Here is a 20,014-nt window from a genome sequence, read left to right on the forward strand (position 1 = left end):
CATCTGCCTATCTGAGACCCTGCGCCGCCGGCTCTGATAGTGGAAGATCTACTTTGGAAGGTAGCGACCTTTGGGTCCCCCTATTATGCCCTTTCTGATCTAAGAGTCTCTTTAGCTTTTACGCATATTGCTAGGGGCTTTTACCTACTTGCGTTTTTTAACGCTGCGATATCGCTGCATTTTTTTTTAACGTGATTGTCAATGGGACTTTCTAATGTTAAAAACGCATCGCAGGTTTGTGCTTTGCAATTTTTGTGTGATGCGTTTTTAACATTAGAAAGCCCCATTGACAATCACGTTAAAAAACATAGCGATATTGCAGGTCGATAGAGTGAGATAATCTCACTCTACTTCGTCTCCCTAACTGTGTTACATATCTTCTTTTTTGATCTTCTTATGCACTCAGTCCAGCTGCACTCCTCTATCAGGAGGCACGATGGGGAAGACTGGGAAGGAGAGATCCGGCATGGCCTCTGGGCAGCAATCGTCAGCAAAACACCAAGGGCATTTACAATGCTACCTAAAAAAGAGAAGTGCTTACTCCCCTGCTGGTGCTTCCAAATGAAGAGGAAGCCCCAGAAGACTCAGATACAGAGAGTGAAAATGAGAGAGAACAAGATAATCTTCACAGAGCAAACATATCAAAATTCCTCAAAGTTCTGGCTCAAGCTATTCAACCAGTCCTTTCAGAGCTGGATGACTTAAAAACAGAAATCCCACACATAGGAAATAGACTAGAGGAATTAGAGAACTCCCACGCTGCCATCATCACACAAACCAATGATCTTTCTGACCACATGGAGATTCAGAGAGACCAAATTGATAGAGCTCTGACCTTAATAGAGGACCAAGAGAACAGAAGTAGGAGGCGCAATATCCAGATAAAAGGTCTATCTGAGCTACATTCTTCAGATTAGCTTAGGAAGATGGCATCAACTATATTGTGGATCTCTTGGGGGGTAAGAGAGCTGGTACTGTCGTGTTGAGAGAATCCACAGGGCGCTACACCCCAAACCAAAATTGGGAGACCCAGCAAGGGATATAGTCTGTGGGCTTCTCTTCAGCGACACACAAGCAATTCTACTAGTTTCCAGAGACAGGGATCAACTGAGTTACCAAGGATCAACAATTCAGATCTATCAGGACTTGGCTCACTCCACTCTTGCTAAGAGAAGACTCATGAAACCTCTGCTTCTTCATGGAAGGAGGTACCTCGCTCCAAGTCTCCAAGGAATAGAAGACCACGTACTAGGTTTGACTTTCCATAAAGTGAAAAGGCGATGTCGACTCCTTCACAAAAACTCTGAATGAGCTTCATCCCATCGTCTTACAGAAGGCTGGTCTGGCTCTGTGGAGGCCACCAGATAGAGAATCTGACCCCAAGGTGTTGCTGATGCTGGGAGTTGACCCCATTGGTCATCTTTCCCCTTTTCTTGTCTATATGCTCTTATTTCTTTTACAGTGAAAGAAGCCAGGTCTCATCTATTCCAGATAACACCCCTACCTCTTGAGACCTATGCAGCTTACACCAGCTGACCTGACTTATGGACTATGTTTTTTCATAAGTATCGGTCCTTATTCTTGTTATATCATGTTCTGTATTGATGGCCATCTGGATTCAGGTGGGGAGGATGTGGATAGGGGTGTCTAGCCTCCCTCCATTCCCCCTCCTTGTCTTCAGTTCCAGGGTGGCTCAGGTCGACCCACGCTGTGCCTTTTTCCCCCCCACCCGGTTGTCCTGGTTGTATCTGCTGTGCTGTGGGCGGGGAGTCGGGAGGAGGTTTAAGCACTTGAGCCAAAGAGTTGAGAGGCGAGGCCATGCTCGCCTCCCTGTTTGGTAGGCACTTGAGTCCCTAGGCTTATGGTGTTATCAGTGTTGCCTCTCTGCCAAGGAATGATCCTGACTTATGGCTGGCGGCCAGTTGAAATGGTTTCTGTTGTTAAGTTGCCTCACTTACTTATTGTTGGTGTGATTCATTAAGAGTGGGAGAGGAGAGCAAGCAGATTGTATGTTCTTACCAAAGTAATACAAAACAGAAACCTCTTTTCACTCCAAGTAATTGTTTGCTGTTATAGTACGGTAGGTGCGCATTATGTTTTGATTTAACTTTAAGTTACTCCCTCAACTTAGTCGTCGTCGGTAAACGTTGTGAACATTTCAAGCTCGTCACGTTTTTGACTCGTGACGCAACGCATTATCTTCCCTAAACCTCATTATTTAACCCTCCCATAATCCTCTAACCCCTACCGAAGAGAGTTGTTCCCACGTGAAGGTTGCAGTGAGATACTCTAACTGGTCTTACCACAACTTTTACACTAGTTTCTCGCCCAATTTAGAACAATGGATGAACTCATCCTCACATCTCTGAATACAAAAGGCCTAAACTCACCGCAAAAGAGGAGTAGAGTGTTATGGCTTTTAAAGAAGATGAAAACATCTATAGCATTCTTACAAGAAACCCATTTTAAAGGAAATGTAGCGCCAAGGCTCCCCAAAAAAACCCTTTGATAGGTGATATTTTAGTAACCATCCCACCAGTGCTGCAAGAGGAGTGGCCATATCACTGCACCCATCTGTCCCGTTCCGCCTCCTCTCATTGCAAATAGTGCAGAGGGGTGGAGAGGGGGTGGAGAGGAGGCAGAGAAGGGGCGGGAGCTCAGAGCACTGCTCCCGACTCTTCCAGCCTCCTCCCCCTGAAAAGAGGGACATCGTATATCGGCTGGGCGTGAAAACCCAGCCGATATACGGTCGTCTGAATCCACCCTAATGGTCAAACAATATGTAAATGTGTGTGCATGTATGGCTACCAATGTGCTGTTTTTGTCATTGACATCAATAAAAAAAGAATTTACAAAAAACCCAAAAAAGTGATGAAAAATACAATACTATCTGTACCCCAAAATGGTACCAATAAAAACTACAGCTTATCTCGCAAAAAAAACCAAGCCCCCACAGAGCTCCGTGCGTGGAAAAATAAAAAAGTTGTGCAACTGAATGTATTGATGCAAAAAATATATATATATTTTCCTAAAACAAAGGTTTTTTTATTGTGGAAGAGTGAAAAAAACTAAAAAAAAATATATAGTGTTAATATTGTAATCGCACTAATCCATAAAATAATTGCTCACATTTATGATTAATGCTGAAAAAAAATCATTGACAGAACTGAGTTCCACAATACATTATATGCACCCAAATATGGTACCAATAAAGCTGCAGCGCGCCACACGGCCGAGTCGTGGAAAAAAAAACAAGTTATAGTTTTTCAATAGTGGAGATGAAAGTTCACTCAAAAATCATAAACGTCTAATAAAAGCAAAAATCCTCCGCGCTCTTTAAATACGGGAATAGCGCTCACCAGATGTAATCCATAACATTAATTTATTAACAATTGCGTAGATATACCGCCATATTCTTATGTGGGGATATTCCTCCTGAAGAATATGGCGGAATATCTACACAATTTTTAATAAATTAATGTTATAGATTACATCTGGTAAACGCTGTTCCCGTATTTAAAGAGCGCGGAGGATTTTTGCTTTTATTGGACGTTTATCTTTATCTACACCCACTGTACGGGTGGGCATACACCTCTGACGACACTCCTGGCTTGCTGGGATATAGATGGGATGGGAGGAACACCAGTTGTTATTCCAGGTGATCTTGGACTTCAAGGTGCAGGTGGGGTATTCCAGCCAGAGCCCCACCTGGCGCCGGGTAAGACCCAGTTATTCTGTTTGTGCTACTTTGGACGCTTCTATATGATCCTGTGACTTTTGAAGCTGTGTCATATACACTCTCCACTCAAAAAGCATTGTGTCTCTAGGTCCAAAACGGCCCATGTCACTAAGGGGTTAATGCTCTCTTTTCTACACACAGGACTAGAACAAGAACCTCTGAAGATGCCTTCCAGCTGGAGCTCTTGGAGGATGTTTCTCTCAAAAGGTGAAAAGTCTTAACCTAATAACATTAACAGTAGCAGCAGAGCGCCCCCATAAAGAGGTGTGACTTCCATCACACTATCATAGCATTCAATGATGAAAAACATCTGCCTGTGGTCACCACTAGGGGGAGCTCCCTACATATGTATACAGCTCCTACTAGAAGTCCCATAAATACCTCTGCAGCGAGCTCCCCCTAGTGGCAGCTGCCAGTGATCTTTACTGTAAACTTGCCCGTTCCATCAGGGATTTGGAAGATTTCAGTTATTTCCAGAAACCCCTTGACAATCCATGAGCAATCAGCTGTGTATTAGTCAAAATCCTCTATAATCGCTTTGTGCAGATTCTTAACCATGTACTTAGATCTTTCTTATTTTTTCCCAGAATGCTGGCCATATCACCACACCCATCTGTCCCATTTATCTTGGATAGCAGCTTGTCCGACTCAGAGGGGCGTATGCTTTTCCTGAAAGGCAAAATCGTTGCAGAAACGTATACCCTAGTTAACCTTTATGCGCCAAATATGCATCAGGTATCTTGGCTCCCTGAGGCCCTAAATAAACGTTCTCTCTTTGCAGAGGGTAATATAGTGATGGGCTCTGACCTAAACCTCACCCTAAATCCCTTATTGGATTCCTCCTCGGGGAACTCTCAGGTCTCCCAACAAGCTTGCAAAAAAGTCCATAAGTTGCTACAGAGCCTGCAAGTCTCAGCTGCCTGGAGAATGCTTCATCCAATGAAGGACTATTCTTTTTATCCGCCAGCGCATGGTTCGTACCAAAGAATAGACTTCATATTCACCTCCTCTTCTATCATCCATCACATTAGGAGCTCGATCGTAGGCAATATAACTGTGTCTGATCATACCCCATCCCGATTTCACTTAGTCCCACCTCTTCATCTCACAGAGCATGGCATTGGAGATTAAACGACTCTCCTAGATAGTCAAGAAGCAATTAAAAATATATCTTCTCATTTAGAAACTATTTTAGAGAAAACAAACTATCTCCAGACAAACCCCCTCCAGTATGGGAGACACACAAGCCGTATATTAGAGGCCTATTCATAGCAATGGATAACAAAAAACGGAGATAGAGGATTTACTAAGACAAATTGCCAAATTAGAACAGCAGTCCAAACAAAAAAAGCTCATGGAGGCCCAAATACATTGAATTCCTTTTTTAAGCAGATTAAACAAAGCTTCTTTAGATTTGTATGGAGACCTAAAACACCCCGTCTGGCCCACCGTATACTAGGTCAGAGGAGAGAGCGGGTGGGATAAACCTACCAGACATGCTCCACTATAAATCAATTCAACTCAACAGATGGAGGTAATGATCTCACCTACGTAGCCGGTTATGTCAGCTCCCGTCTTACATTCCTTGCTGTGTCCTCTTTTCAGCATGAAGAAAGCAGTCTCTCATCCATAACACTCGATCCTAGGCGGTTTCTTAACACAAGTGCATTTAAATGATAGGAGCTTGGATGCATAGAGATAAAAACTGTCTTCTCCCTTTATTCAGTATGTGCCCATCATAACAAGGAGAATGCAGACGTCCCGAGGACGCGTTTCGACCTTCTCAGGTGATCAAGACCCAACTTGGCCCAACTTGGTGATCAAGACCTGAGAAGGTTGAAACGCGTCCTCAGGACGTCTCTATTCTCCTTGTTATGATGGGCACATACTGAATAAAGAGAGAAGATAGCTTTTATCTCTATGCATCCAAGCTCCTATCATTTAAATGCACAACTCAACAGATGGATGAAATGGAGTAAGCCCTTTAAAAAACCGAGTGGTAAGTCTCCTAGTTTGAGGTTCATACGGTACATCTTTCATTACAGACGTGTGGCTCCCTTCACAGAAAACATATAGGAAGTCACCCTTCGACTCCCTGCTAAGAGAAGCATGGGAGATCTGTGACTCTCTCCGAAGAGAATCAGGCCTTCTCCCATCCCTAATTTCCCCCTTCAGCCTAATACTAAATTATTTGGGCTTAGATTTGGATATACATACAAAAGAAATCTGGTCTCGTTTAAGTGATCTCTCAATGGCAGATCTTTGGTCGCATCGATCTCTCGGGAGTGAACAGCTTCTTGAAAAATGACTCTCTTTGATACCATCCACCTTGCTTAACCCTCTACAAACAATTCACCTACCTAAAACCCTGGATAGTTTCAACATTGTGTTCCCGTCACCCCGACGTCTTACGGAACTGGAAGGAATTACAGTAGCTCAATGTATTGCCAGTAGGAAGATCGCACTCCTCAAAAGGAAAATTATTAGTCCACGAGCCGACTCCAGACTGACCTTCATTATCTTGTGGGCAAGGGAGTTTGAGGTCAAGTTGTCAGAAGAAGAGGTAGAGTCTATCCTAAGCCGTTCACATGGTCACTCAATGCATTAGACTACAAGAAAACCATTACAAGCTGCTGACTAGATGGTATAAATCGCCTGCGGGGTTGTTTGCGCATAAACTGTCCAAATCTAATATATGTTGGCGCTGCAATGAACAAGTCTGATCCTTGGCGCACATTTGGGGGTCCGGCCCTATTTTAACACCATTTTGGAACCAGATTGAAATAACTATATGTGATGTAACTGACAGCTCCTTCAGACTCTCCCCTGAATATATGATTCTTTCCCAACCCTCTGCTGATTATAGGCCCTCTAGGAGTAATCTTACCACACATCTTATTACAGCAGCTAGACTATTATCTCCTGTCCTATGGCTTCAACCGATAGCTCCATCGTTTAATCAATGGGTAGTGAAAGTTAGCCAAATTTGTAGGTTGGAGGAAATGTGAAGTTGGGCCAACCGTTCTCACAATAAATGTGAATCTATCTGGTCGCCATAGAAGCTACGTGCTTAACAGCGTAACCCATGTGATCTGAGATGGGAAGTCTTAGGGTTTATATTATTGCTATTTATACTGCTTTCTCTTTCATCTTATCTCAGCAGACTGAAGCTTACTGTTCCAGCAGGGGCCTCAACCATATTACTAATGACACTCTTAGTCTAGTCTATTATGCCAGTATTGGCATAACAATCTCATCATTCAACTCTTTTTCCTCCCCCCCCCCCCCCCCCCCCACACACACTTTAATCTCATTTCCTCCATTATTTTCCTATGCTTAGAAAGTTGAAACTGAATTTTATTCTTGTCATGGTAGTGTAATGGTCAACCAATATGCAAATGTATGTGCATGTATGGCTACCAATGTGCTGTTTTTGTCATGGACATCCATGAAAAAGGAATTTCCAAAACAAAAAAACAAAAAAAGTGATGAAAAATACAATACTATCTGTACCCCAAAACAAAAAACCCAAAAAGTGATAAAATACAATACTATCTGTACCCCAAAACAAAAAACCCAAAAAGTGATAAAATACAATACTATCTGTACCCCAAAACAAAAAACCCAAAAAGTGATAAAATACAATACTATCTGTACCCCAAAACAAAAAACCCAAAAAGTGATAAAATACAATACTATCTGTACCCCAAAACAAAAAACCCAAAAAGTGATAAAATACAATACTATCTGTACCCCAAAACAAAAAACCCAAAAAAGTGATGAAAAATACAATACTATCTGTACCCCAAAATGGTACCAATAAAAACTACAGCTTATCTCGCAAAAAAAACAAGCCCCCACAGAGCTCCGTGCGTGGAAAACTAAAAAAAGTTGTGCGACTGAATGTATTGATGCAAAATATATATATTTTCCTAAAACAAAGGTTTTTTTTTTATTGTGCAAGAGTGAAAAAAACTAAAAAAAAAATTATATATAGTGTTAATATTGTAATCGCACTAATCCACAAAATAATTGATCACATCATTTATGATTAATGCTGAAAAAAAATCATTGACAGAACTGAGTTCCACAATACATTATATGCACCCAAATATGGTACCAATAAAGCTGCAGCGCGCCACACGGCCGAGTCGTGGAAAAAAAAAACAAGTTATAGTTTTTCAATAGTGGAGATGAAAGTTCACTCAAAAATCATAAACGTCCAATAAAAGCAAAAATCCTCCGCGCTCTTTAAATACGGGACGAGCGTTCACCAGATGTAATCCATAACATTAATTTATTAACAATTGCGTAGATATTCCGCCATATTCTTATGTGGGGATATTCCTCCTGAAGAATATGGCGGAATATCTACGCAATATTTAATAATTGAATGTTATGCATTAAATCTGGTAAACGCTGTTCCCGTATTTAAAGAGCGCGGAGGATTTTTGCTTTTACTGGACGTTTATCTTTATCTATACCCACTGTACGGGAGGGCATACACCTCTGACGACACTCCTGGCTTGCTGGGATATAGATGGTATTGGAGGAACACCATTTATTATTCCAGGTGATCTTGGACTTCAAGGTGCAGGTGGGGTATTCCAGCCAGAGCCCCACCTGGCGCCGGGTAAGTCCCAGTTATTCTGTTTGTGCTACTTTGGACGCTTCTATATGATCCTGTGACTTTTGAAGCAGTGTCATATACACTCTCCACTCAAAAAGCATTGTGTCCCTAGGTCCAAAACGGCCCATGTCACTAAGGGGTTAATGCTCTCTTTTCTACACACAAGACCCTCTGAAAATTCCTCCCGGATGGAGCTCTTAGAGGATGTTTCTCTCAAAAGGTGAAAAGTCTTATCCTAAGAACATTAACAGTAGCAGCAGAGCGTCCCCATAAAGAGGTGTGACTTCCATCACACTATCATATAGCATTCAACAATGATAATTTTATCTACCTGTGGTCACCACTAGGGGGAGCTCCCTACATATGTATACAGCTCCTACTGGAAGTCACATAAATACCTCTGCAGCGAGCTCCCCCTAGTGGCAGCTGCCAGTGATCTTTACTGTAAACTTGCCCATTCCATCAGGAGTTTGGAAGTTTTCAGCTATTTCCAAAAACCCCTTGACAATCCATGAGCAATCAGCTGTGTATTAGTCAAAATCCTCTATAATCGCTTTGTGCAGATTCTTAACCATGTACTTAGATTTTTCTTATTTTTTCTCAGAATGCTGTATGAAAAGCCGGACACCTTGAAGCCTCCGTAAGTGTTCATCAATAACTTGTCCTGCTCCTGCATTACATCCTGTATTCTATAGAGCTGCATTCATACTTCTGATAAATGTTATTGGAAACTGTCAGCAAGTTTGTTGTCAAACACTCCCCAACAGCTCAGCTGAGCTCTTATAATGTATGGGGAGCAATTCATTTTTTTCTACATTACATGACTATACAGTGCCTAGTCTAAAGCCCACACTGCCCAGAATGCAAATCACCAGGTCAAGCTCTCGCAGACACTGAAATAGCAGATAAGGCAGCTATGAGGTCAGAAAATATTGCAAACTTTAACTCAGGAGGCATGAGAAGTTTCCAACACCCTGTCTTCTAAAATAAGACTAGGCATGGCTGGTCTTAGTTGTGCTCATCCCGTGTTGTCTAACAGTGTGCCGGCTACGAGTTTGTAGGTGGGCAGCAGGCAGATGTAGGCTGGGTCAATCACCCCCTTATGTCCGACTGACCAGATGTCTGTCTTCTGCGGCTTCTGGAGAACAGGCACAAAGGATTCATCCTGTTCGTGATGCAAAGATAGCTCCGCCCTGTAGCATCCAAGGAGTAGGCCCTAGCCTAGGAGAAAGCGGGGATGAGTTGTAGGCCTGGTCACAGTGGCACTACTGTCTCCCACCCGGAGGGTAGCCAGGGACACACCACCAGAGCCACAGGCAGGCTATTAAAGTAGATGGTAATTGGGAACTGGGTTACCTTGGTTTTTCCTTTGTGTTGTCACGGGTGATGCCACCATTCCTTCCTCCACGGCAAATACAACCAATGAATAAGAAAGACATTTTGAAGTGGCCTATAGCTCTGGGCCACTACAGTCCCACATATTTAGAATAAGCCGACCCCTACGTCTTTTAAAACAGAGTTGTTGTTCCAGAATTGGTCTTCTTCTAGTGCGCAACTCACTAAACCATTTGAAAAAACATCTAAGATGTTGCTTTCCCCTGTAAAACAATTATTTTATGACAGCATGTAGGAATTGTGTGGTATGGCCACAACTGTTTGAAGAAGGGTTGCTAGGTTGGACAAAATCCAGGTTTCATTAGCATTTGCTATGGGGCACTTGCATAACTCTTCTCCCCAAAGACTAAATTAAAGAAAAACACACTGTGAAATACAAAAAGGGTAGAGATGGGTGACTGGCAAGACTTGAGAAAATTAGGGGATAAGTGGTATGACTATCAATTTCCCAAGACACTTCGTATAGCTATACGTCTATACCCCCAATCAAATAAAGAGAGAGGAAAAAATGACAATGAGGCTTTGTTCTCTGGGACAGATGAAATTACAGGCAGGCACCAGCACACAGCTCAAGTGAACACATGGGACTTAACAGGCAATCACGCCTATCATCCCTACAGTCATATGTGCAAACACAGACACTCCATTGTAATGCAATTAACGATTCTTTTACTGCCACAAACATTCCTTACCCTCCTGCACAATACTTGAACATTTCAACATTACTTTAACTAGAAATTTGGGCATTAGTAAACATTAATAAGCAAATTAACCTTTACAGGGCAAAATAATAACTTTAAAGTCCTTTTGTGCAAAGAAAAGAAGATAAAAGTCCAAGAAGGGGAAAAACAAAAGTGTCACAATTACAAGTCTCTTTCAACACCAAATACCTTTTGGCGGAGCTGTAGGTTCTTCTGACTCATACTCGGTAGTGTAGCCAGAAGAGGTAGGCATGCTGCTGCATGAAGTATGCCAAGAGAAGTATTGGAAGAGGGGCAATCCGGGTCTCTTACCGTTCTAAAAAACTCCTCAAGAGCATTCCTTGTTTCCTGAGTTGGACCAAACGGCTCGGCAGGCTATGGTCTAGCTGCCGCCGCGTCACTGGGCTGATTGGAACAATGTCCTTAGAAGATGGACCAGAAAGTATTCCTAATGGACTAGTAGACGGTTGGCGCAAACAGGGCTTTTGCAGTCAGGCCTCAGAAAACTACCACTGTACGCCCAGGTCTCCAAAGTCCTAAATGTGAGGGCGCCGGCTCAGAGGAATCGCTGTTCTTGCCTCTATGTTGAACTCGCGGATCACTATCCATAACTGGTAAGGTTGGTGACATCCCTCCTGATAGGACATCCAAGATCGCTACGGCATTGGCTTTTCCTCCCCTGAGGGACTAGAAATTGGTGGCGACCTTTTTCTTGCCGGCACCAAGTCGTGTGGTCAGGAACCTGGAATTTTTCTCTTTGGTAAAGGAGATGAGGTACTCGTGCTGACAGCCAGTCCCTGTAACTCAGGCTCATCTCCCCAGTAGAATTATGGGCGCAGTGGCGGGTAACCAGCAGGCACTCCACGTAGATTAGTGAAGGTAGACATTTCTTCACTTGAGAACTGAGTGCAGGTCTGTGTAGAGAGGTCCAGAGGCTCACTCACTGAAAATTAAGACTCCTCCCATGGGCTGTCCTAAAGCCTCAGTGCAGGGATTGGTTGTAGGTGTTGCTTCGCGGTGGGGTGACCCCCCCCCCCCACCCCCTACTTTCCAGGGCAACTCCTCTCTAGTAACACAACACAGTTTTGTCTCCGCGCATAGCGCATTCTAGCCACATACAATGGGGAAGAATCAGACCTGAATTTCTGTATTCTGTCCGCCATATACTCGTTCTTTTTCTTTTTCTTTTGACCACTCTGGTTGATGTCTTCAGGCTCAGAGGACCCGCCATCTATTTTTTTAAGAGTCAGAGGAAAATTGTCCTGGACTTGTAGAGAATTCTCAAAGGGCTCTGAACCAGTACTGACTTTAAAGACACTCGGACACAGGCAAAAATCTTCTGTGATCGGAAAATGGCGGGGAAGCATTTTTTCTGTGTCTTCTGGGGAACAAGCACAAAGGATTGACCCGTTTCGTGATGCCAAGATAGCTCCGCCCTGCAGCGTCCGAGGAGCGAGCCCTAGCCTAGAAGACAGGGGGATGTCACGGTGGCACTACTGTCTCCCACCCAGAGGGTAGCCGGGGACACGTCCACCAGAGCCACGGGCAACGCTATTAATGTAGACGGTAACCGGGAACTGAGTTACCTTGGCTCTTCCGTTGTGTTGTCACCGGTGACGCCACCGCTCCTTCCTCTGCAGCGAATGCGACCACTGAATAATAAAGGATCCACACACGGAGAGGTCTATTTAAGAGTCACACAGGAAACTGTTGGTGAAACACGTTTACTAACAGTCCAATTAGTAAATTACAAGTTTGGCAGCTGAGTACAACTTGCACCGCTTCACATGAGATGGCAGGGAGGCATACACGGAACTCACGGGAGAAAACTTTTACTGTGAAATAATCTGCAGGGTCCTGCTGCCCGACATGTATGTATTTCTTTCTTTCTCTCTCTCTTCACACTCACAATTGCAGAAAAGACGGTGGACACTCAACTCTGCGGAACGTCCACTCTCTCTCCTCGGGGTCTCCTGGGATAAGAGATATCCAGAGGAGACGAGTGATACTTTTCGGCTTCTTCCATTCTCACTTTCACAGCACAGGGGAACTCAAGATGCAGCACTTCAAAGACACCGACAGATCCTCCAAGTATCCTTGCTCTCGGCCTAGTCTAGCCTGAACCAGTCTAAGGACTGACTTCTTCTCCTTCTCCAACAGCCACTTGCAGAATCTTTGCAGACTGACTGACAGAGCTCACTCAAAATACCTTACAAAAACATATATACCCCAAAAGCACGGTCACATGACACACAAAACGATACATTGCTAGACATCTCCCATACCAGACAGCTAACATGTTCAGCGCTGCAGAGGCACACTACATACACTTCATACATATAGAAATTGCTGACAATATTATTGCCCATGACAAACATGAAACACATTTTGCTCTGAGCCACTACAGGTGTACTTCTGCCTCCATACAGCAGTGTCTTGTGGAATTGCATGAATCCTCCTCTTGGCTCTGTCTCCTCCCCTCTGATACTCTAAGGCACTCCTGTCAGCCCATTTACATCCCCACAACACAACTGCACAGTTCTGCTATTGTACTTTATGAATTGGTTCTGGTCCAGTATCTATTCACCTAGTTTGGTTCTGAGGCTATCTTATACACTGAGCTTGGTTCTGAGACTGTATTTATGTACTGACCTTGTGCATACATATATTACAGGTGCACATACATACATGCACACAAGGACACTTCTGCATTTTTATACACATTTTTAAACTTGCCTGCATCCAATGCGGTCCCACTGGCAGGTATACCGGCTGCTCTCTTCTTGGGGCCCTCCTGCATACTTGGGCCCCTGATGTCTCCCCAGGCCTGCAGCCATGAACAGAGGGAGCACTGGTGAGAGGAGTTCAACGCTGACCTTGGCTCTCACCCTGCAGCTGCTCCTCCTCAGCGCCGCTCTCCTGGCACCAGAGATCATGTTCTCTGCAGTCTTCTTCCCTCCTCCGCGGCTGCTGTCAGTGTGCTATCGGCACTCCTCTATTACTGTCTGCACTAGACAGAACAAGCCGATAGAATATCGCCTACTGACAGCAGCACGGGTGAGGGAACTTACTGCACAGCCGGCCGGCCACAGAAAATGAGGCGACGGGCCTTGTGTTTTGACACCTGTGGAGTAGAGGGACAGATGGGAAGACCCCGATCGCTCCCACCTCTATTGCCGATTTGTCATGGATCGACTATTTTGAGCGCTCTTGCTGCTATGACCACTTCTATGAGCACAGAGTCATTAGAATACAGGTGGATTTGTACCCAGCTTTCCCAGGCTCCTGCACGCATGCAGAAGGAAAGCTCAAATCACCCCCTGGTCTAACATCTCCAGCACTCTGCAATACCCACACACACTCGCTGCCAACGCCAGCTTTTGTTTCCTCAGGTAAGCTGAAACCCACATGTATGAATTATAATACAATCTTCAGGGTTATATTTCACTGGAAAAGAGCCAAACATGCAATACCTGATAAGGTGCAGAGCAGGCACGATCACCGCTAAGCAGGCACATATAGAATATGCAGCAAGCCAGACTATAAACAAGAGGAGCTAAGCTGTCCACTACAGACTTGTATGCAGCCGCCCTCTCAACCAGCCCAGATTGGGGAGGAGCGACTAAATCTGCAATGTGAACGATACCACAGAAGCCAGCCGATGGATGGGGTGTCCCACGATACAGGATTACAACTCACACTGACATGGCAGGGGGTTGCCCTGTACCTCAACAGTGGGCCACACTGGCTGACATCTTGGGCTTCCCCAGAAGTCTATAGCAAGCTGCATAAAGGAAATATTAATACACACTAATAAATGCGGGTGTTAGTTTAGCATTTTGGCAAAGACGCATAAGCTGACGGGCCGACGGCAAGGCCACACCACGTCCGTCAGAATCTATAACTATTAAAATAACAGAGATGGGAGGGGGGGGGACACAAAAACATATTTTACTGGAAAAGAGCCACTGTTGAGATACAGGGTGTTAAGAAAATTGTAGATCAATGTATCAGTTAATTATTCTATATTGCATTGTAGATTAGGAATATATAGCATGATACTGGTTTAAGTAGTGAAGGGGTTAAACGAAACCCTTCTATAGGCCTGCATGTCTTCTGAGGAAGAAAGATTAGAAGATAAGACAGTCTACTAAATCACTCATGTATGTTTATAGAATAACATATGCAGGGAGAAGTGAATAGACCCTATGGCGCCTTCCCAGGCCTTCCTTTCTCCTGAATTTATGACGGTCTTATTGTATGTAATAGATACACTTAAGGAGGTGTAACTTATGTTAATCATTTTTTTGTTTTAGCCTATCATGTATTATTATTAATTTTGGAGGTATATACTTTTGCTGTGATGTCATTTATAGTATAAAAACCAAATACGCCTTAGAATAAATTAGAAATCATCTGATACCGCACAGGCTGGTGTGATGTGTATTTCTCCTGGGCTCAGACTTCTGCACGGGATCTGGGATCGTCTTCTCTTTGATAAACACATAAATTCTCCTTACACAGGGCAACCCACTGCCATGTCAGTGTGAGTTCTAATCCTGTATCGTGGGACGCCCCATCTATGGGCTGGCTTCTGTGGTATCGTTCACATTGCATATTTAGTTGCATGCAGTTGCTCCTCCCCAATCTGGGCTGGTTGAGAGGGCGACTGCATACAAGTCTGCAGTGGACAGTTTAGCTCCTCTGGTTTATAGTCTGGCTTGCAGCATATTGTTAGGTTCTACGGCCATTGTGCCTGCTTAGCGGCAATCATGCCTGATCTGCACTTTATCAGGTATTGCATTTTTGGCTCTTTTCAAGTGAAATATGTTTTTGTTTCCTCCTCACCTCTGTGATTTTAATCTACGGGGTTATGGTTCACTTTAAAACAGACAAGTTTTGACTAATAAATTGCAGGACTAGCAGGGCCAAATATATCTGTATGTACAAAAATATACAGAAAAAGATGTTACAGTGGAGATAAGGTTTTCAGGCATACACAACAAACCAGTATTTAAAATAAAACAAGCAGGAAAAAAAAAGGTGCCAGATTTGGGATGTTTGGCCCTAGTTTCTGATCTGTGCACGGTCATGGGAATCAACGGGAAAGTCCTTACACTGTGGTGCATCTCCGAAGGTCTGACAAATGGGTCTCCCTGAGACCCTAGTTTTTAAAGTTTCCCCAGAACACACCTTCCCCTCCCTCCTCTGAGGTCATTCAGAGAAGGGTGGGGTAGATGCCTATGTACCTATGGAAAAGCAATAATTCCCCATTTGGGCCATATCTCTGCAGGAGATCCTCCGATCAGAAATATATGCCTGGCATTTTTCTGGTCATGATTTTGTCTACTCAGCAATACCAAATATGACACAGACATTATTACCAGGTACATGGATACGCCATTTGGGGTAGTTCTGGGCCCCACACCTCAATGAGTTTAAATGCATTTTGTTCAGCTGGCCTACCTGTTTCTTAAAATTATAATTTATATTGGGCTGGGACTAAAGATGAGCGAGCACACTCGTCTAAGCTTGATGCTCGTTCGAGCATTAGGGTACTCGAGATGCTCGTTACTCCAGACGAACACCAAGTGGTACTTGAGTCAATTGCATTTCCCTTCCCTGCATGTTTAGCGCCATTTTCTAACCAATAAACCTGCAGGGAAGGCATTACCACTTCCTGCTGTGACATGCCAGCCCTCTGCCCGCCAGCAGCAGTGAGTGGCTGGGCCGATCAGGTAATCGCCGAGTAATTAAAATGGTCTCGCCCACGGCTCGCCTCAGACGCAGGCTGGCAGAGGTTAGGGAAAGTGCTGCTGCTGATATAGGGTAAGTGTTAGAGTAGGATCCTGTCGTCAAGAACCCAACGGTCCTTCTTAGGGCTACTCCTCATCGTGTGCATTACAGTTGTGGCTTGCTGGAATCTTTGGAGTAAGATAACTTCTGGTTAATCTGTCTCGTAAACTCCTACCCCGTCTAAAGGTGATAGCTGGGGAGGTTGGTAATAGATCTTTAATGTTATCATCGTCTTTAAGGATGTCCCAAAACTGACCCAGAATATTGCGTATTTCTGATACTCCAGTGTTGAAGGTGCCTATGACACGAATGGAGTCAGACTCTTGTTTTTCCGGACTTGCAATAATTCAGATATAACTTGCTTCGCCGCAAAAGAATACGTTTGAGGGTACCTATTGGATGATCACCCTAATGAAGTCATAAACATCTATAAATCTATAAGATCAACTAATTTTGTCTCTCTTTTCCAATTGTGTGATTAAAATATGTGGTACTAGAACTGTCATTGACACAAATCCGATATCTTTTACGTCAATCGTGTACTTACTTGACCAACTCGGTGCTTTGAATATCCTAATTCTTTCCACTGAGGTACACTTCTACACTCAGCTTAACGGCCCCCATACACTATTCATTATAGTTACTAGTATAGTGTTGATTGCACCTCACTTTCTGGTTGTATTGCAGGTACTATTTATTATCTTGACCGCTTATCATTTGATGTAAGCATAATTGTAGCACTAACTCTGTGCAGTCCTAATTTCTTTAAGTTATGCCAAGCGTTCCATTACATATGCGGATCTGTTACGCTGCTTCATCAAAATGCATGTGCTAAAATTACCTAACATCGATGTTACTGCATCAGACCCTGTTCCTGCATCTGGTTACATCTATGTACCGCGATGCGTTCCATCTAACTCACAAGCGCCATTGGGACATGTATAGAGCTGCGTTCCACCAATTGCGCAAACGCTATAGCATAACGTGACTACGTCATATGCCGTCTTCTATTCGGACTGATTCGCAGGTACGCCCCTTATAGGCGGTACATTAGGCTGTTTTGACACTCATGGATTTAACTTATTGCTGGCCTCCCGCTCTGCGAAACAGCGGTCGGATGTGTCATACCACTACAACTAGCTGATTTGAATCGTGAGGTCCACTCGGTATAGTCTGATCATTGGGCCCCATCAAGCAGTAATGTCAATGTTTATTTCAGTTGCTATAGCAACTAGTGGGCTGATTTGATAATGTATCTGAATAAAGGAGGAGCTACTAATTGGGTCTGATCTCTAATTGGCTCACAGTAGCACACACCCCTAATGGGCTGACCTGAGTGTCCTCTATAAATCGGTCACAAGGTGAACTAGCTCCGCTGCACCGGCCGTCTACCATCCTGACTGTTGGTTCATTTGTTTGTTATTTTGGTATATTTATTTTCTCTTCCATCAGGGCTATTGAGCCCGTGTTTCTTTGTTAGCTAGTTCTATACCATAGCAAGTGCCGTACAATATTGGGGATTATCCTCGCAGTGTTAGGGCTATATAGTTAGTAGTTAAGCTAGCTGTATACAACTACATAGCAAGTACTGCATCTATTTAAGGACAGCCCCATATACCAAAACCAGATGAAGAGACTGGTGAATATTCACCTAATGAATATAGGACTTAGATAAGACCCAATGACCTTAATGTAAACTACAGGCTGATAGCCCCTGATATAACCAGTGGTGGCTTATAATTTCTGTAGTTGACATCATATTTGGGCAAATCTGTAGCCCTTTATTACAGCAACGGGGTTCTTATATATCCAAGGACCAAATACATGTGTGCGACATTTTAGCCACTATAGCACTTTCGTGCATGAAAATCATTGGAGACTATCTTGGTCCCCGATGGGCTTACTCTGAGCGAAACGCGTTGGATGTAAAATTTGAGAAATCCTAATCTGGAAGAGTGCCATCATATTGTGTGTGATGACACAGTCCAAGAATTCTAGTGGCAGTAAGAACCTTATTAATTAGCGTCCATTGATAAACATCCTCTTTTCTTCTCAGTGTGCTATTCATCAGTAACTGGCGTCTAAAAATCGATATGACACACATATAATTTATAACCTGGAGGCGTCTCCCTTGGGTTATTGACATCTTCTTATTAGTAAATCCTTTATTCTTGATTGATGTATAACTGTATGTTTGTTCGTTCATAGACACATTTTAATCTATTTAATAAAAGTTATATTTTAATTTTAGTTGGTGGTCCAAACAGTGAATCGCTAATTTTTGTATTACGCATCTAGGCCTGTTTCCAGCCTTTGATTTATAGCGCTCTCAGGCTGCAGTGCCTTACACCGAGGTAATTTAACACCAAACTGTTTCAGCTCAGCCGCTGTGCAGAGCGTCTCACAATACCATTTCCGTTGGTGGGGTTGAGATCGCCGCAGTTACCAGCACTATCCACTGGCTTTACAGTCTTCTCCCACTCCACACAGCCTCTATAATCTACAAGTCTCTGCGAGCAGTAAATTACCCCTATGTATCAGCGCAAGACAGCGGGTTAATTTTTTCAAGTCACAGCATAGAGCCTCCGCTATCTACAAGTCTCTGTGTGCGGTGAATTAACCACAGTTGTCAGTGCTGTACAGTGGGGTAATTTATTTGGGCCCTGCTCTATTCTTAATCCGCCATGATGGGGAGTAGGGGTAAGGGTCGAGGACGCGGACACTGACGATGACGCAGAGGTTCAAGTGAGGGGTGTGGGTACAGGCCGAGTTCCTGGGTGTGGTGAATCACAGCCGGCTGCTGCGGGATTAGGAGAGAGGCAAGTTTCTGGGTTTCCCAGCTTCATATCACAATTTAAGGGTCCACGTGGTAGACCTTTATAACAAACTGAGCAGTGTGAGCAGGTCCTGTCGTGGATGGCAGAAAGTGCTTCCAGCAATGTATCGACCACCCAGTCTTCTACGCAGTCCACTACTCCCAGCCTAGGGACTGCAACTCTGAATCCTCTGGCTGCTGCTCCTCCTTCCTCCCAGTCTCCTCACTCCATGAAAATGGCATATTCTGAGCAGGCAGACTCCCAGGAACTGTTCTCGGGTCCCTGCCATGAGTGGGGAAAAATGGCTCCTCTCTCACCTGAGGAGTTTGTCGTGACCGATGCCCAAGCTTGGGAAAGTTCCCGGAGTCCGGGTGATGAGGCTCGGGACTTCCAGCAACTGTCTCAAGAGCTTTTTGTGGATGAGGATGATGAGACACAGCTGTTTATCAGTGAGGTAGTAGTAAGGGCAGTAAGTCTGAGGGAGGAGCACACAGAGGATTCGGAGGAAGAGCAGCTGGACGATGAGGTGACTGACCCCACCTGGTTTGCTAAGCCTACTGAGGACAGGTCTTCAGAGGGGGAGGCAAGTGCAGCAGCAGGACAGGTTGGAAGAGGCAGTGGGGTGGGCAGGGGTAAAGGCAGGGCCAGAGCGAAGACTCCCCCAACTGTTTCCCAAAGCACCCCCTTGCGCCAAGCCACCGTGCAGAGGCCTAGGTGTTCAAAGGTGTGGATGTTTTTCAGTGAGAGCGCGGACGACCGGCGAACAGTGGTGTGCAACCTGTGTCACACCAAGACCAGCCGGGGAGCCACCACTACCAGCCTCACCACCACCAGCATGCGCAGGCATATGATGGCCAAGCACCCCACAAGGTGGGACGAAGGCCGTTCACCGCCTCCGGGTCGCACCACTGCCTCTCCCCCTGTGCCCCAACCTGCC

At 44.3% G+C, this 20,014-nt stretch overlaps 1 protein-coding gene across 1 annotated transcript in view; it reads left to right on the forward strand.

Annotated features, from left to right (window-relative positions):
• Nucleotides 1-20,014, forward strand: part of LOC136579982 (histo-blood group ABO system transferase-like) — a 61,986-nt gene that overhangs the window by 32,524 nt on the left and 9,448 nt on the right. The window contains exons 4-5 of the mRNA XM_066580118.1: nucleotides 3,881-3,946; nucleotides 8,974-9,009. Of these exons, the coding sequence (XP_066436215.1) occupies nucleotides 3,881-3,946; nucleotides 8,974-9,009 (102 nt within the window). The remainder of the gene's footprint in view (nucleotides 1-3,880; nucleotides 3,947-8,973; nucleotides 9,010-20,014) is intronic.

The sequence above is a fragment of the Eleutherodactylus coqui genome, chromosome 10 (assembly GCF_035609145.1).
Source record: "Eleutherodactylus coqui strain aEleCoq1 chromosome 10, aEleCoq1.hap1, whole genome shotgun sequence".
NCBI lineage: Eukaryota > Metazoa > Chordata > Amphibia > Anura > Eleutherodactylidae > Eleutherodactylus > Eleutherodactylus coqui.